Source organism: Hoplias malabaricus, chromosome 18 (assembly GCF_029633855.1).
Source record: "Hoplias malabaricus isolate fHopMal1 chromosome 18, fHopMal1.hap1, whole genome shotgun sequence".
NCBI classification, from domain to species: domain Eukaryota; kingdom Metazoa; phylum Chordata; class Actinopteri; order Characiformes; family Erythrinidae; genus Hoplias; species Hoplias malabaricus.
The window spans coordinates 11,741,499-11,761,361 of NC_089817.1; the positions used below are offsets into that span (position 1 = coordinate 11,741,499).

At 40.9% G+C, this 19,863-nt stretch overlaps 1 protein-coding gene across 1 annotated transcript in view; it reads right to left on the bottom strand.

Annotated features, from left to right (window-relative positions):
• Nucleotides 1–19,863, bottom strand: part of gbe1a (glucan (1,4-alpha-), branching enzyme 1a) — a 126,657-nt gene that overhangs the window by 88,134 nt on the left and 18,660 nt on the right. The window contains exons 4-5 of the mRNA XM_066651597.1: nucleotides 11,372–11,497; nucleotides 6,779–6,914 (exon numbers count right to left, since the gene is read on the bottom strand). Coding sequence (XP_066507694.1) covers nucleotides 6,779–6,914; nucleotides 11,372–11,497 — 262 coding nt within the window. The remainder of the gene's footprint in view (nucleotides 1–6,778; nucleotides 6,915–11,371; nucleotides 11,498–19,863) is intronic.

Below are 19,863 nucleotides of genomic sequence, written 5' to 3' on the forward strand. Positions count from 1 at the left end.
AAGTCCAAAAGACAAAATAAATTGTATCCGGAAAAATGTCAGAAAACAAAACCGTAGTTTGTTTAAGAAACAGGAGCCTCGGAATTTCAGAAATAGCTTAAACTAAAGGAATAACTTAAAGGAACACTATGTAATATTTACCTTAGTTTTACTAAGTTTACCTTAAAATTACAGCTTCAAAATCATTGTGATGCTTCACTGACCTGTAATAGGGAGAATAGAGCTTCTGTCGTTGCTACTCTTTGCTCAGCACTGCAGAGACTGAACTATGTAACATATGGAGGAGGGTAGGTTACCACCCCTTCCCTTCCCCTAACCTACCAATTTCAGTACAGTGCTTTAAAGGTTAATTGCACTGGGGGGGGGGGGGGCAAGAGCAGAAAAAAACCCAATCTATAGTGTGCCATAGGTCAAAACTATGTTCTGAACACACTAAAAGACAATTTATGCTTTTGCTTGTGTGTTGGCGTCTGTGTCGCTCTGCAATTACACTGCCAAACCACTAGTGCTGAATTTCAAACCTCTTCTTAAACCCTATGTAGTACACAATGTAGTGGTATTAGTTTTATGAATCTATAAAGTGCATTATTTAATGAGTGTAGTGTAGAGGAGTTCTTGACCAATTCCAGTCGTTGTCGTCTGCGTAGACTAGGGTGACCACATGTCCTCTTTTACCTGGACATGTCCTCTTTTTTTAGACTTAAAAAAATGTCCGGGCGTAATTTCACAAACGTCCAGGATTTTGTTTTTCTGGTGTTTACATAGAATTTTGAGTAGCGTTTCGTTCACAAACTAGTCCCGCCCTCCCCTACTCCGATTGGTTCGCTTGAGTGAGAAGGGGGCGTGGTGAAGTAGCCTAAATCTTCTGATTGCATGGTCTGACTGTAGAGCTACCGTTATTGGTCGATAACCTTCTCTGTAAACATTTAATTGGTCAGTCTGCACGTCAGTAGTCCTTTTTTACGTCAGGCAAAGCTCATGTACCCACCCTCATCTCGAGCAGCTATGCCGAAACGTAAATGTAAGTTCTCGGATGACCCTAGCGTAGATGCAACGAGTTGTAATTCTAGAGAGGTGCATATCAGGCTGCGCTGCCTATGGCAGGTTCAACACAGAAGCATAAACTGGGCTTAATACACTTAATACACATTTTACTCAAATGGAGATCTACAGTGAGTACTTCTACTTTTAAAGAAGTAATACTGTACCTCGAGTATCTGCACTTTAACTCAAGTACATGGTTTGTGTACTTTGTTATTGAAGTAAGGGTGTTACTCCACTGTGTTCCCTTCACCAGGTTCCAATAGCTGAAACCCTGATGCTCACCTCCAAAGCCAAGAATAGACCAGTACCTCACTAAAGATGGCAGAGGCCAAAACCCGATGCATGCCTTGAGTACTTTAAACTTCATGTCCAGCTCAGCTTGAACCTCCATCCCTCACGTCTCAAGGGAAGGCAAGCAGAAAAGCTCCTCTCTCCTGGCTCCCAGATGGCTGTCCCTTGCTGTCTTCAAATGTAAGTAACACTCAATGAAAAGCCTGAAAATGCCCCTTGTTTCTCTTTTCCAGGCATCAGTAATTGTTTTTGTATGGAATTGCACCTATGATGTGCTATTTTTTATTTCTCTGACTGCTCTATCTAGCTCCATCTTGTGCAGTGGTAATTGTGCTGCCGAGGATGAAGTTTCTAAGTAAAATGACAAAACCCTTTAACCCTTTAAGGACACCTGCTACATGTGGTAAATGTCAAGGTGTGATCAGCATTCTCTAACAAACACTATGCTATGTTGCTAATCCAAACCTGGAAGACTCTGCTTTGCTGAAATATGTGGAGAATGGTTTTTGCATGAAGGTGCTGAACATGTCAAAATGCATTTGATTTTTAATTAGCCAATGGTTTACTGACTACAGAAAGTTTGCCCGAAGTTTAACACCACAGTGACAGCAAAAGGTACCACCAGTTTTTTCTGACAGTATACAACATGAGTGAATCTGTGGAGTTTATTCCTGTTTCAAAACTGTTTGGAAAAGTATGGATAAGATCCAGAGCCTCTGGTACATTCTGTGGAATATCTCCAATTTGAATTCCAAGAATTCTAATTTTTCACAGCATGTTCTCTTTGGAAAATTCTTTGGATTTAATTATTGGCCGTGCCATTTTTATTTCCTATATTCTAACAATGGCTTTAGGCTTCATATTAAATTATGTGTACAGAAGTGACAAATTAGAGCCAACGTTCTGCTTCAGATCTGTATATCCTTTTTTTTCGAGCAGCCCAGCTGTACTTGTGGACATGTACGTGTCTATGTGTCTATTTGTGGAGAGAGAGTGTGTGTGCGTGTGTGTCCAGGTGCCAGTCTCATCTCACTGTTTCGCAGCCACCTACGCCCAGCTCCTTTTGTTTGTCAATCAAAGCCATGCCGCTGCTTTTGTGCGGATGGTAATTAAATCACAAATCTAAAAAGACGCTTTCTGAGTCAGTGCATGATTTTCGGGAAAAATAAACAAATAAATCAGTTATCAAAGGAAGTAAACATCAGTCCTGTCATACGACATCATGTCATACAGTAATAAATCAGAAAAAAAAACCCTCTCTATACAGTGCTCAGTTATAACATTTAAAAGTATTGTTCAAAACACATCATTCAACACTGTCTCTTTTACAACTGTGAGGGAACCACACCTGAAGCGTTTTTATGTTATTTTATTTCTTTCAGATCTTCATCATTACACGTGTTGTATTCAAACTGTACCTTTTGCAATACTTTGATTTCACTGATACATTTTGGGTGGAAACAAGAGATACAGTTCTTAAAAGTGATGCAATCCAAACAAGCTCTCTCAGATCGTCTCCCAGGTCTTCAGGATCTGAACTGAGGCCTAATGTCACATTTAGTGTCGCCATAAATTACAGTAATATTAAAATTACATAACATTACAAGGTGTAGGAACAACTTCCTAAAACACCACTAAAATCCTAGTGCTGCCACTGTGCTGTCTTTACTTCTATTTTGATGTTTATGGCCTAGGCCTGGCTCTAAGTGGCACTGTTTACCATTGCATTCCAAAGAGATTCTTGAGAAACACAGGTGTGTCAGAGAAACCTTGTTCCGAGTACTTCACCAGATCAGATTCACCATCTTATTTTAAATGTTTGTCCATTTTTCCGAGGAAGGGAACAGCTTCACCGATGCAGCTCCTCCATTAGAGCTGCATCAGCCGAGAGCACAATGGAAAGTGTCCCCACTGTGTATAAGTGCAGGAGGATTTTTTTGTGTGGCTTCCAAGAACACCTGAGGACCGGAGAGCACTCGGCACAGCTTTTAATCCCCCAGGCAGAGAGCCCGCAGCCGTGCAGCTCTCAGCCGCGCAGCCCCCTGACACTTCTGCATAGACCGGAGGCTCAGCCTGTCACCTGGCATTACCAGTCCACTCACAGAGTCCATTAAAAAGCTGACAAAGCCTTAAAGGACTTTTTAGGAAAGGAAACGCAGGTTTATTTGTGCTGTATGCCAGCTCGCATCCAAATCCACTGCTGCCCGAGCCCAAGATTTTAAGGCAATACCATAGGTTAAACCACAGAATAAATACAAGGGCTTTAAAGGAGCCATACCAGGGAATACCAGGTCCTGATATAAAAGATATTTAGATCTTGTTTTAAATAAAAAGACATTTTACTATCCACAAATCCATACAGCTCGTATTGTATTCACCAAAGTTGGAAAACCAGCTTATTTTTCAATACATCATGGTTGTGATGTTGAAGTCATGAACAAATCCACATATGATCACCTGCTTCAGCCGACATCACTTAATATATCATCCAGATTGTTTAGTTTTTTTTTTTCCTGAAGTCGATGATATTAATAAGTACACTCAATTAAGGAACGTACATGTGAGGACCTCATGGCATTCTGTTATGGAAACATTACTGTACTCAAGTACTAAGGTTGGGTGATTAGTTCTGGATCACAGATGCCACTTCAATTTATCCAGATCATCCAATAGATATGGAATGATGCTTCAACTCTTTAGAGCATGCAGCTGAACAGTTCAATATACCCCTCTATCTGATGCTTAGCATTGGGATTGATTACCTAAATCTCATATGTGCCTGCCTCAGAGCACCCTGTATCATTGCATAATCATCTTAGAAAGCCATGACAAACTGTGCATACACAACTGAACGTTTCTATAATGGGTGTATATTAAAGCTGATTTCAATGACTATAAAGTGTTCAAAAATAATCACATATGTTTATAGTGTATCTTAAAATAAATAAAAGCACTTTAAAAATTATAAGAGGTTTTTAAATCTCTAAACAGCGATATCAGTAGTGTTAAATGTTATAAACTGCTGGAATATGCAGAAAGGTAGAATAAATATACTTAAATATTGAAATAATAATAAGAATACAATAATAGCACGACTAATTTAATAGATTAACAATAAGGGTACATCAATTAATGTTATCTAAAGCCCTATTAGGACAGAATTATTTTTACATGGGGAGCTGGGGTAATGTAATTTTTCCACACGTCAGTAAAACGATTCGCACTGGGAAAAAATCGTTATGAAAATAACAAAGATGGGAGGAGCTACTCGATTCACGCACTGCCGTCACACAGTGTGGATCATACACAGCAGAGCTACTGGAGATTTTAGACTGTCACAACTGTTCTGAGTTCAGCCTTCCCACCAAAAAAGTACAGCCCTAATCGACTTTATCTTCATAAAAAATAACGGACGAGAAGGCGATAACCGTTATTATACACCATTTAATGGTAACGACACACGTTCATAACACGTATGGAGGCTTTTAGTGTGAACAAAACATACCCTACAGGTCGTTGTCTGGATTTGAGCGTGGTGCGTCGTTCAGCCGCTGAGCTTTTACTTAAACTGTATATTTCATCACTAAACGCCTCCTTCAGCTCGAGAAAACTCAATTTCCACGGGATATGACGCATTATTACCCCATATTTCAATTCTGACGGGATTAAAATAAGATGGGCTCATTTTTACTGCTTGTTTTACAATAGGTAAAAGGCTCAAAAATCTTTCCTGAAACGGGAACGCGCATTCTAGAAGATTCACTGAAACTAGTGAGATACTCAAGTAATAATAACTTTACCCCCACGTTCACAGGTAAAACTAATTCTGTCCGAATAGGTCGTAAGACCGTTTTAAGTAACCAGACAGTTATAAGCACTACTAAATGATTAAGTCACGATTATTCATGAAGCAAAAACAGAAACAAGAACAAAAATAATAGGACTTTATAAACTGCTAAAAATGCTAGTTAAAGCTAGTTCTAGTAAAGCTAGTGACATTACATAACCATTTAGTAAGGTTTATTGCTGAATTATGTACATTTACTGTAATATGTTACCAATATTATTAACTTTAAGATCAAGGCCCCTAGTAACAAAAGTCGTGCCCCTAGTAACAAAAGGCTTCTGGTTTGTTTATTTCATCTTTATTTATTCATGTGGAGAGACGTTAAAGTTTGTCTTGTTCAAGGGCACTGATTAGAGTTGCAGCTTTCTGGCGTCCCAACAGTAACGTTCAGGGTGAGAACAGGGACCACAGAACCTTCAGTCTTACTTTACAAGGCCACATTCTAGCAACAGCATCCAGCTGGGATCAGCCCTACCCTCCCAACTGACTGCCCATGCGCCGTTGGTGGACCTGACCACCCAACCGTTCACGTTATAACTGGAATGAGATGTTTTTGACCCTGCAAACCTGCTTCTTCAGTAAAACCAAATTTACATTCATGACCTACTTTCAAACACGTCATACACTACAAGGACGTACGGTATGGCCCATATGAAGCTCCACTCACCCATAGTTGCTCTGGTGCTCTGTAGTCCCAGGTAGCCTTGGCAGGGACCTCACCATTTACAATGAGTTAGCAAGTTTTACTTCGGGGGAAAGGTAGGTTTCAGTCAAGAAGAGTTCTTCTGTTTGTACAGTGCCCTGCATGTTTTGTATTTACTTAAATGGTTGATATAACCTAGTGGATAATCCCATTCCTCTTAACACAGTAGAACAGGATTTGATTGAATGTGTTTTTGTTTTTGAAGAAATTTCAGTCAATCCAAAGAAGAGGGACTGTCAAATGCCTTCCAGTGACTGAATTACAGCCATGATATTATTTAGTATAACTCCCTCCTAGTTGGGATGACAGATCAGAACCTGCTATGTTAACAATTTTTCAATGAGTTGCAAGTGAAAAATAATTATTGACCCACTCTGGTCATCAATCAAACCCCGAAGAACTCATCCCAGTTCTGACATATATAAAATCATATTTTGGGGGTTATTTGCATATGGTTTAAAAAGAGGCTCAGCCCATTTGAACAGGGCTGTTTCAACAGTGTAGGAAAAGTGCTGTGATGTTTGAGCCTTGTGGTATTTTGGCCAAAACAAGTCATAGAGTGTGTTTCATTAAGAACCCATTAAGAAACATCCTCTTTAAAAAGCTGGTCCTTCACAGAAGAACCGTTTTATAAAAATACCTCTGCATGTGTTTAGATGTACTGGCTTCACTAAACCTCTGAACCTTTGAAAACCCTTTGTTTCCCAAGAAAACTTAACAAGAGCTGAACTTTCCAGGCAACTCTTATTTGTCTTTGGGAGGATGACCAGAGCACATAATTTGGTGCCCATGCCGCGAGGGGTCCACGCCCAACGTTCAGATACACTCCTTCAGTTCCTTGTACGTGGTGTGAGTGTGTGTTGCGTTGAGTTTCATCTGGTTTCATCACTCACCCAGGTCTTTAACACGAGAAAGCACGTTGAGGGTGAAGTTGTGGTAAGAGGCGATCTCCTCTCTGGGCGAGGCGATGCCCACATGAGCCTCGTAGACTCGTGGGCAGCGGGGAGGCAGGGGTCTCGGCTGCTGAAGCTGAGAGCCACAGAGAGGAAAAGACCAGTTAAACCAAGCGTGAGCACCACAGCAGCCTTTGAAGATCCCCTAGCCCACAGCTTCCAAACTTCTGAGACCCTGATGCAACCCAACCCAAATATCAACACAAGGAGAGAGAGAGAGAGAGCGGGAGTGTGTGTGTGTGTGTGAGAGAGAGAGAGTGAGAGTGAGTGAAAGTGTGAGAGTTTAATAGTGCAGTTGGCCTCAAGGCTGAGATGGAAAGAAGCATAAACCCTGCATAAGAAAAAAAAAGCATTCTTTTTCAGAGAAATAATGACTAGAGAATTTGTAAAAGTACCGATCCACAAAACAACTTCAGCTGCGCAACAGCAGAATCTTATAAAGCTAACTACTGAATAAAGTCCACATCAGCAGCAGAGCAATCAGCAAAGAAATGTGAGGCTGATTTTCTACAGTGGTCTAAAAGTCTCATGGGAGAAGTCCAAAAGAAAAAAAACTGCTGGGAACACACACAAATATGGGATTTATCTGCAAATTTTAAAGCACAGTTTCTGTTTATTTGTTGAGTTTAATGCACTGAAAAAAATCAAATGTGCATAAAAGCATACGCTCATTGTGAAAATCACGATCACATCTCGTCACTGATCAACGAAAAACAGTAGGTAAGTAGTAACTTTACAGGAGAAGGAAAAAACCCTAAGTTTTAATGAAAGTCTATGTAAAAAGATTTAATTCCATTTAATTTTGGAGCATTTCTATTGGTCCATTCATCCTAAAATACTTAAATTTACACATAACATGGAGGACGGCTGCTGGGTTCAAACGATGTAGTAAACGAATAATCACCAAAATTGGAGATACATGTTCTTCTTTGAACAGAGATGGTATATAACTTTAACTGTGAAGGCATTGTTTATGCTTTATATTTATAGCTTTATTGGATCATGTGAGTGTAGTCATCCGATTAATCAGGACACTCGCTGTGTATGGAAAAGGAAAAGGTGATTGCTTTGACGCTCATTTTTACACTGTGGTACTACGACTGTGAAAGCTGCTGGTGTGATAAAGATTAGAAGAATGTAAAACAGTACACAGACAAACAAACAAACAAACAAACACCACCCTCCTACACACACACACACACACACACATTAGAAGGCAAAGCAAATCGAATGAACTAATGAATAACCCCCTGCTCTGGTTATTCATCTGAAATGCTAATGTGTGTCAGTGACTATGCTGTTGCTCAGTCACCCGTACGTGCCGGAACAGAATTGTGGAACGGAGTTCCACTGCTGAGTGCAGTCTGCTGAGAGCTGAATGACTCAAAATCAAGCACAAAATGTGCCAGAAAAATGTCAGCGCGGAAGCATTAATCCATATTAAAGCGACGCGCACTGTAAATGCTTCTGGAGTGAAATGAAAACATCAAGAGGGCAAAACTAACTGTTCAATCTGTGAAGGCTGTTAAAGGCACCGCTCGAGTCGCGTTACACCAAGAACAAGTGTCGTCATTAGCGCAGGCCTGCTCTCCGCATGCTAATGGATTATAATAATAAATGTAAGAGCTCTAAGCAGAGTCGGATTTTAAAGAAGGCTCTTACTGGAAATGCTCACCACAGAAAGAAAAGGGTTGAGTAGAGAAGGACATTGACCCACAACTGTCCACTCACACAAACTCAACTACAGTGACTCAGGGCAGGTCCAGGACAGCTTCTTCCCTTCAGGTTCTGGGGTTGTTTGTCTTTGTCTTTATGTTTTTAATGTGCTCACTTATTTATTTAAATACCCCACCATCCCAGTGCACTGTGGGAGAGAGTTTGGAGAGGTCAAGAAAGAGAGAGAGAGAGAGAGAAAGAGAGAGAGTAGAGCTGTCAGTGTTTAATGACTTGTTTGAAGAATGTTCTCTCTCTGTTCTTCTGTTAGGGCCTGAGTCTTTGATAGACTACAACTTTGACACAGTCCATAACTCACTTCCTTCTCTCTGACATGCCTCCAAACATCTCCCAGTGTGTGTTTGTGTGTGTATAGCTAGGTGGGTAGGGGTGGGTGGTGTTATCAAGAGATAAAGCCCATAGATGAGGTGTGATCTACAGCAGCTACTGAATACTATGCAATTTAAAAATAACTGGAATGATGATGTCACTGTGTGTTATGAACAGCACTGGTAGAGACAACATTGGGAAATACATATGATATAATAATATAAGGATTTAAAAAAAAAAAGAAATGAGAGAAGGCAAACAAAGCAAAAGGATTAGGCAAAATATAAGTCAAAATCATGGAAATATGAGTCAAAAAATAGTGGTGTATATTTTTAGTAAGACATAAGGTAAGCACATAATGATACTATGCAAAGAGACAGAGGTAGCATGCCATTTAAATGACCCAGGACAAGTGTAATGTAGGAGAGGAAGAGGGAAAGTGTGCTCCACCTCTTTAACTGGTGGTTTTTCATGAGGATCCTGGGAAATAAGAGTCTGTGTAGTACACATGGATAGAAAGAGAGTGTGGAAATATGCTACACTATGTGACCATTAGCTTGAATGTTTAGTTCAGCATGAAAAGTACGACCATTATGAAGCTGTTATCATCTACGCCCATATCCTGTAAAGCTAGATCCATCATATTCATTTTACAGCTTGATATTTTTTCCATATCTAAATGACAATCCATGTTGACTTTAGTTAAATACTGTTAATTTCAACAAGGCGCTTACAATGGCTGCTAATACAGCATTGGTTGAAAAATTAGGGTGAGGGCCATTTTTATTTATATTTATTTTAATATAACTGGTCACTGATAGGGGCGGCACAGTGGCTCCAGCAGCCCTGGAGGCTGTGCACTCATGTCCTGTTCTGGGTGACTGTGAAGAGTCGGATGTGTTCTCCTCGTGTCCGTGTGGGTTTCCTCCGGGGGCTCCAGTTTCCTCCCATAGTCCAAAACCACACGTTTGTAGGTGGATTGGCGACTCAAAAAAAAGTGTCCCTAGGTGTGAATGAATGTGTGAGTGTGTGTCGCTCTGTGAAGGACTGCCACCCCCCCCCAGTGTGTATTCCCGCCTTGCGGCCAGAGATTCCGGGTAGGCTCCGAACCCACCGTGACCCTTAACTGGACAAGGGGTTACAGACAATGAATGAATGAATGAATGGTCGCAGATACAATCTCATCTTTAGAATATGGCCTCTGCCTTTTTGCAGTTAGTACATTCACCACACATTCGCATTTGTCACACTCCCCAGCCATTTTTTAAGATGCTGGAAACAAACTTTCTTCCCAGTCAGATTATTCTTGAGCACCTTAATTATCTCTGCTCGCACCATTCCCTGTAGAGTGGCATAATTTGCATATTTGGTGGTGTGATGTCTTTCAATACTGTTCCTCTTGAGAATGACAAAAGCTTTTTGACAAATTACAAATGCTGGCACTGTCCGTGTCTTGTCTGGAAATACACGACACTTGTTATTGACTTTCCATGGATGAACCTGAAATCAAGGTGCTTTCAGCCAACTGGACTGTTTTAAAAGTGCTCAATTAATTTGCATAACAACCACTGATTTTACAAATAGCTGAAACATATACTCAATAAAATAATAGGGACTACCTGATATTCCATGTGCGCAGCAGGCTGCATGTAGCCCACAGACTAGAGGCTGCACACATACTTAAAAACAGCAAATACATCTTTATATCAGCAATACCTTGGCAAGGTGCAGGGAGGAGGAGCTAAATCAGGGATTCCCCTAAATCGATTACACATATTTAAGTAAAAGTAAAATACACTGGGGTGAGCAAATGAATGCTGTCCTTAGAAATGAATTGCAAAGTCATAGCTGGAAGCTTTTAAGTTTGAAAAGTACAATGTCCACGTGTGCACCCATACCCCATTAACCTCCGCCATGAGTCTGTGGAGAGACTTGTTTTTGTACAAAACTGTGGAGACGGGTACCGACAGCATGCAATTACACACACAAATACACACAAACGGCGGCCATCTGTAAGATTACACACACAGAATTGTGTACTTGGCCTTCGTCTTTAGATTTGTCAGAGAAATAAGTTTTAAAGTTGTGGTTGCTAGTGTGCTGCATTGTGCTATGTTGTATTTATTGTGAAATATCTTTGCCCTGGCTCAATTCAGTCTTGGCTGAGCCATGTTGTTTTGAGACTTACTGCATTTGGCAGACACTCAGTTATAAAGTTACACAGTTGTAAAGACACAGTTATAAAGGCAGGTTGATGCAGCGTTAGGAGTCTTTCCCAAGGACCAATCAATAAAGCATAATGCCCCATCCCGATCTGGGAACCCAAGCCTCTTCTACCATGTGGGGTTATCCACTAAGCTACTCAAACAGAGGGAGGCTGCTCTGTTTTTACAACCCACCTCAGAAAATTAAGATAAATATTTATCCAACAATAGGCTCAAACCCCTCTACGGACCAAAAGACCTCAATATAAGCTCTTTGTTTACTCACCTTATAAGGACTGAGAGGGTCCCAGTGGATCCACTCATAAGTGACAGAGTCCAGGGTCTTAGTGACGTACTTAGCCCAAGGGGAGATACGAAACAAATACTGTCCGTCTTTAGTCTGGACAACGAGCTGCACACAGAAAATAAGAGGAAAAAAATAAGAAAATAAAAGTCACCATTCAAGAAAAATAATTTGTAGCAAGCTGTAATAGTGCCTTTAATAGTAATATTCATATCCAGAACGCCTTGTGTATCAAATTTAGTGATCATAAATTTATAAATAGTTCAAAGGTCAACGTCACGGTAGTAAGGCAAAGTAAATGTAATCACTTACAAAACCCAACTCCCCACACAAAGTGTATATAAGAATCAGCATGTTGTATATTTACAGTAGGTAACATACCAACAAACACAGACTTAATATTCTCCTCAGTTCCTTCTCCTGACATCTGCTTGCCCCCCGAGCTTCTCTAAAGCCTATGCCTGCATTTCTATAGCATGAGACTCAAGCTACGTGAAAAGCTAAAATAACAAACCCAAAAGCACAGCTTAATACCACTCACACACAGCTGACAGGACCATGGAGGTGCAAAGCAGTTTAAGCATGTTAGTGTATAAAGCTCGCACACTTCATCAGAAATGCCAGCGTCGTCATGACAATGTAACTTTTATTTCGTTTACAAAGGATATGTAGAGGATTCCATGAATGCATAAAAGTAATTTATATTTCAATTTTATTGATCACAATGGTCATGAATGTTGAAATTCAAATATACACATTCTCTATGAAGAAAAAAATATATAAAATATTGATTTAGAAATTGCCAGGCAGGTAAGGCCATGCATAGTGTGCTTCCTTTGGTGAGGCTTTCAGGATCAGCACCAAAATTCTAATGCACTATAAATATTAAAATACAGCATTGACAAGGGAATCCATCCTTCTGGTTTTGATTTACTAAATCTATTTAAAGCTGTTAAAGGCATAGAAGGTGTGTGCATTTTTATTCCTTTTTGCATTCACTCATCTTCTGCAACTACCTCATCCCAATCAGGATTATCATGGGTCCAAATTTTGTGGTGCAAAACTCTGGACAAAGTCCAACACACACTCATCCAGTCACACAGACACACTCACATGTGCAGACAATATCACAGCAGACAATCCAGCAACCAACACGTGTCCTTGGCTTGTGGGAGAACACATGGAGACGCAGGTAGAAACACACCAAACTTCTCACAGACCGTGACCTGAAGCAAGGATTGATCCCAGGACCCTAGGACCCTGGAGCTGTGTGGTGATGCAGCTGGTAGCACCCTTCTGCTGCCCAAATATATATGTTGTGGAAGGGGGCTAAGTAAAACAATAGACTTTAAGAAGATCTCTTGTTGCTTTTCATCTATCAGGGGCTGCTGCAGAGACTCGTGGATCAATAGCAGCTTGAGAGAAGCATCAGGGTCAGGACGCTGGGCACAGCAAGGCCCAGAGAGACCACCATTACACGTCACTGGACTGAGGAGAAACAAACAGGCGGAATGAGCAGCAGTAGATTGAGTGAGTTTCTTGTGCGTGTGTGTGTATGTGTGTGTGTGTTTGCGGGGGTGGTGATCAGTGTAGCATGCAGTGACGGAGGCCAGAGTCTCACAGGTGAATTTGGCCGCTGTGTGTTTAAAGTGAGCCAGACAGGGTTTTTTTGTGGATTAGCTGGAGTTTAATTTAGAAAGGGGGATGGGTGGGGGCTGGTAGGAGGAGGGTGCAGGAGGAAGGGGGAGGGCTGGCGATCCCTTTCCCATTTAGCACAAGAATAGAGTTCAGCTGGGCATTTTTCAGTGTCAGTGCAGCGTCAAAACCCTAATTAGATTTTTACTTCCATCAAAGCTCTCCCGCCCTTTTCCTAAGCGCTGGGCAGATGCCTCTGTGTGGAGCATGGCAAACATGATGCAGTTGGCATTAACATTCCTATACGCTGACACTTATTCCTACGATATAATATCATATTATTATATACTGCTATAGACTATAGCTGAGCCAATGTTTCACCTACTGAACATTCAGACTTTGGCGGCACGGTGGCGCAGCAGGTAGTGTCACAGTCACACAGCTCCAGGGGCCTGGAGGTTGTGGGTTCGATTCCCGCTCCGGGTGACTGTCTGTGAGGAGTTGGTGTGTTCTCCCCGTGGGTTTCCTCCAGGTGCTCCGGTTTCCTCCCACAGTCCAAAAACACACGTTGGTAGGTGGACTGGTGACTCAAAAGTGTCCGTAGGTGTGAGTGAATGTGTGTGTGTGTTGCCCTGTGAAGGACTGGCGTCCCCTCCAGGGTGTATTCCTGCCTCGCGCCCAATGATTCCAGGTAGGCTCTGGACCCACAGTGACCCTGAATTGGAAAAGCAGTTACAGATAATGAATGAATGAACATTCAGACTCTGATGCGACTTCTCTGTCCAATAAGATGCTTTGTTTAAGATTATTCGGGAACAAAAATATTTATGTACAGCACTGAGGCTGAAGAGCAGGACTGAATGTGTCAGACTGGTACCAATGTTAAAACATGCGTATTTTACTAAAAGAGTATCCATGAGCTTCTCAAAAAACACAAAACAAAAAAACCTAATAATCATAGCTCATTTTTGAATACGTAACAGCATGTGGTGTATGTAATGAAAAGGTGCCGCCAATGGATGGTGGCTCCCTTAGCAAATGTAGCCTACAATAACTGCACATTTTAATATAGGAAAATGTGCATAACCAAAAATATTTTATTAGCTATGGTCATTTTAGAAGTGATACCAGGTTAGAATCTGAATATGGGCATTGTTTTGCCTTATATCTGGATCCATTCCTAGCCTGAAGTGAGCAAGCCACCAACGTGAGAGCAGCAAGGGAAAAAACCCTCAGAGCATAAGAGTATAAGAGCATAAGAAACAATAAATAAATAAATAAATAAATAAATACAAAGACATAAGGACAACCCATCCTGCTTGGAAATGCTATAAAACCAACATACACTTACTGTAGCCACCATTTAGCTTTCATTATCTTTGGGAGACTTGGTTTTAAATAATTGTGCAGGGATATTCCAACATGTCAAATGAAGCAACAAGAAAGTATGATTAGAATTTGGGACGGTTGTAGAATTGGACAGGGCCCCTAGAGACACGTCCCAATATCCAGTGACTACAGAACTGTCCCTAGCAATAATTTTGTACAAAAATTACAATGCACCTGAGACCATCAATGTATTTGTTGCACAAACATTTTAGATCTCATTCTCTACTATGAGTGCTTCCTCCAGAAACCGCTAACAGGATTGACTTCGACACTTCTTGCCACCGTGTGAGAAGCTGTGGCTGTAAGGAGACAGAGTGCTGTAAACACGGACGCTGAGTGCACAGCCACATCGCATCTTGTACTAACTGATTAAGGGACAGTGCATTTTATTTTTAAATATGGAACACTATTGTACAAAACTGGTGGCTACCCTAAACATTTGTGTGTGTGTGTGTGTGTGTGTGTGTGAATTCTAAGTTGTCATCCAAAAACAAGCAAGGTGGATATTATAGTCAGAAATCTAATGCTCCAAGCCCAAATCCCCCAAACCCTCATGTCTTAAATATAAATCAAATTGCAAAGACACATCTATCGCACTTGGCAAAGACTTATAATTGGCTCAGGCACAATTATAATTAAATGTAAAGGCTGATCTTAATGAATAATAAGTTCATAAACTATTTAATGTTTAGCATATTTTCAGCATATGACACAAAATATTTTCATTAGATTAGAATGTACTTCTGGCGGCACGGTGGCACAGCAGGTAGTGTCGAGCCTCACTCCAGGTGACTGTCTGTGAGGAATTTGGTGTGTTCTCCCTGTGTCCGTGTTGGTTTCCTCCAGGTGACTGTCTGTGAGGAGTTTGGTGTGTTCTCCCTGTGTCCGTGTTGGTTTCCTCCAGGTGACTGTCTGTGAGGAGTTTGGTGTGTTCTCCCTGTGTCCGTGTTGGTTTCCTCCAGGTGACTGTCTGTGAGGAGTTTGGTGTGTTCTCCCTGTGTCCGTGTGGGTTTCCTCCAGGTACTCCGGTTTCCTCCCACGGTCCAAATACACACGTTGGTAGGCGGATTGGCGACTCAGAAGATTGTCCAGAGGTGTGAGTGTGTGTACCTAGCCACTGGAATGCATCGCCATGCAGTGCCGGTCCCAAAGCCCGAATAAATAGGGAGGTTTACATCAGGAAGAAAGAAAGAAAGAAGAAGAAGAAGGAGACTAGAATGTACTTCTGTTCCATGTGGTCCACTTCCTAATCTCAAATCTAAGTGTTATTGTTGCTCTAGTGTTAGTTTAACCACTGTCCATCAGCATGTTCAAAGTTGTTTTTTTTCTCTCTGTGTTTTTCTCTCTCTTTCTATGCCACCCCCCCCCCCCCACCCTCTGACAAAATACACAAACGCACTCTGTGTCTTCCTCTTCCTTTTCCACAAATATTCCACAGCCTCAAATTCCTCTAAACTCCACTTTCCCTGACTCTGCTCTGAGCTCTGTTTGTGCTGGTATTTTGATTTCCCATGAGAGTGGGACTATATCCCACCTGTCTGCAGCTCCTGTACCCTTTGTGTGTGTGTGTGTGTGTGTGTGCGAGAGAGAGAGAGAGAGAGTGTGAGAGAGAGTGAGTGAGAGAGAGAGAGAGAGAGAGAGAGAGAGAGAGAGAACACAGAATAAAACATGGCCTTTCTGGAGACTCAAATCCACTGGGGCTTCTTATTGATCACATTCTATCGGCGGCTAAAACGCTCTGAGCATCATGAGTTCCCTCTCTCTTTCTCTCAGTATAGGTGTGTGTTTTTAGTGTCTCTCACTCTCTGTGTGTGTGTTGAGTGTGTGTGTGTGTGTGTTGGGGTTGTTTTCTTTCCTTTTCTCCCCACTTTTCAAAGACACGTTGAATGTCAATAGTACAACTCAGGTAATAAAATATTAATTAATGAATAAATTAGTTTTGGGGTGGGGTGGGGGGGGGGTGGCAGTGTTGTGTTGGCTCACTGAGAGAATGCAGAAGTGGTATAAACTCCCAGAACCAGCAGCTTTCTCATTCCTTTAGAGTCGAGTGGGGTGCCACGAGTGGGAAATTCATTAGGCTTCATTGATTTAGCCCCTACCAGAGGGCAGCTCATAAAAGATTGCGAGTGGGCATTCACGTCGGCGCGTGTTTGAAATAGAAGTGAGGGAAAGCTCTCAGCCAACCCCAGCTGGACTGGCCTTCACTACTTTTCCCCTTGGACAACACAGGAACACCACTGAGACCACAGATCTGTATATCAGCTCTCTATATAGCCTCGCTGTCATAACACAAGCTTGTCTCTAGAATGATAGCTTTACAGGAGAAAAGAAAACACACTGGTCTTAAATATAGCAGGAGTCTACATGAAAACTGTAATATCAAAAATGGTTTATTGTTTCTTTCAACAACAAAGTTTTTACTATTCATTTAGACGTTAACATGAAAGAAATACAAGTATGGATCCCTGACCCATTTATCCTCTTCATGTTTGTAACCAGAGCTTTGTTCGTTTGTGTCACTCAGTAGAGGAGGGTGGGGCGGGTCTCAAAGTAGCGCCATGCTCCCTACATAATGCATATCATAGATAATAAAATTAATAATAAAGACAGTAGTTAGAAACTTGAACCTTATAGCTCATTAAAAAAATATTTTTAATGATACAATGAGAGCGCAAACCATTATCTTATGACTGACACTGTGCCCTATGGAGGGTGTAGGGAGATATTTGTGATTTGGCTTCACTGTTGCATTGAAACTGCTCACACTGATCACTCACACAAGTCACGATAAAACACTACCAATACAAAATCTGTTACACTCTCAGAACCCAGGGACAGTGGGATCAGATTACTTGAGACGAGGGGGGGAAATGAGACAAAAGTGTATATGTGGTTTGTGTCTGTAGTCTGTTACACACTAAACAACACACAGGTCAAATGACACAGTAACTGAGGATGGATATGATCTGTGTATGTGTATAACACATTTAAACTGTCCTTTGTTTTTCTACTTATTATGCTACACTGTGGGATCCTTTATGCTCCCTGATGCAAATAATGTATTTCACATTATTCACCTTCGACTTGAAGTCAGACATTAGCTCATCTGTTGCTGCACAGTTTATTTTGGTCACCTTCTAGTCCTTCACTAGCGGTTGGCTGGATATTTCTCAGTTGGTGGACTTTTCTCAGTCCAGCAGTGACACTGAGGGGTTTAAAAACTCCAGAAGCACTGGTGTGTCTGATCCACTCATACCCGTGAAACACATATTAACACACCTCCACAACATCAGTGTCACTACAGCACTGAGGATGGTACATCACTCAAAACATACCTGCTCTGTGGTGGTCTGGTGGGGTCATGACTATTGAAGAACAGGGTGAAATAGGCCAATAGAGTATGCAGAACAACAGGTGAACAACGCCCACAACCAATTTTGGAAATATAAATTGTAACTACAAGTCAGTGGGGCAAATAAGTAGCCATTTCCATTTAAGAAAGATGAGACTGGTTGTGAGCTTTTCTCTCATTCCTTATGTGTGTGTGTGTGTGTGTGTGTGTGTGTGTTTGTGTGTGTATAAAATGGGTAGTGATTTTACAGCTGGCTATAACTCATTTATGATATAGTTTATTTAGGTTAACCTTTTATTCATTGTTGATTGTGGTTTGACCTAAATATATTAATTCAAAAGATATTAATGTATCTTTATTGTATTCATTTTAAATTACAATTTAAGCATATACATTAAAATACTCAAATGAAAGCTAGCATGCACACATCACTTAAGTTAAGAGTTACTTTGAGGGACCTTTTATATTTGGTATCTTGTAACCACAAATTCAGTATGAAATTAGATCTGAAGTATCATTAAAGTATGTAAAGTATCAATTTAAACTTCAGGATGCCTGCAGACACCCTGGATAGTCATCTGAGATCGAGCATGACTAATAGCACCACGGGCTATGCATGTTTTATTCATACGCATACACACCGCATGCTCTTGTTTGCTGCGATTAGAAGTAGCTGGTGATGCTTGGATATGATTCGTATGGGAATTACACTGTAGACTGTTGCCCAGTTGAACCAAGGCAGAATGAAAATTGCAGTATATGAAGCAAGGCGGAGACGTTATGGAGTCATGTGGGTTAACATATCACACTTTGTAGTTAACACATAGGTTTGGATTGTTTATTGACAGACATGTTGAATTTTATTGGCCTTCAGGTGAAAACACAGAGTCTGCCTATGAACCTTACAGTAGACATGAAGCATTTTCAACATACATTATACATGCATACATATATCTGATACATATAATATGAAGCTTTGATCCAGGAACGCTTTAGGCATCACTTTCAATAGCTACTGCAATCCTGATCCAATGGTATTTGAAAGAAGCACAACTTATAGAACTGTTTAGCTATTAAGCAGTATTTAAGATAGAAGACTTTTATTTTGATATTACAATTATTTATCTGCTAATCAGGTTATATTTTTTCCTTATTATGCCTTTTTTATTTATTATGCAGGATTTATGGTGAATGAGGCATTTCCAAATGCTAGTGTATCATACACTTTTTAGTACTTTAGTAGATTTTTTAGCATATTTTTTGAGTGCTAATCAACCATTTGGCTTTTTAAAACTAGTGTAACATCAGGCAATAATGTGCTGAGAATGTACTTTACTATGGAGCATTGCAAAATTCATCACCCTTAATAATAATAATAATAATAATAATAATAATAATAATAATAATAATAATTAGACAAACAGGACCTTCTATGCCTTGCCCATTAGGGACAAAAGGGAAATGAATGGTGGTGTAAAATGGATCTAGAGTCATTTGTTGTTCAGCACAGCAAGTCTCTAATAGGCTACGCAATCAGTGCACTCTGCTCATAGGGGGCAGGAACATACGGAATGCTGTTCCAACCAGCTGCAAGAGCTCCAGCAGCAGTGGGTCTATTGTCACTAACCAGAGGACCTGCTGCTAGCTTTTCAGCAAAGCACAAAAGAAACCAATACTAGATTACATGCTACTACTTCAGAGTGTGAGGGCATGAGAGAGAGGTTCAGATGGAGATAGGTTAAGAAAGCAAAGAGAGAGAGATAGAGAAAAAAGAGAGAGAGAGAGAGACAGAGAGAGAGAGAGAGAGAGAGAGAGAGAGAGAGAGAGAGAGAAAGGATAATGCCAGATGGAAGTGGAGGCTCCAGTGTGAAAAGAGCAGAAGAGTCCCAGCCTTAACTCTGCACACCCATTACCCAGGCCGTAAGCCCTGGCACTTAAGGCCATTTAAATGGCCTCTTGGACTTCTTGCGAAAGTGTGTGAAGCTGTGTGTGACAGCCAGTTGCATTTAAAAACACAGTGGTCTGGATACAGGGCTCAGTCTGCCCACCTGTCAGTCACCCATGGCAACACAGAGGGATTAAACGGCAGCACATTAAC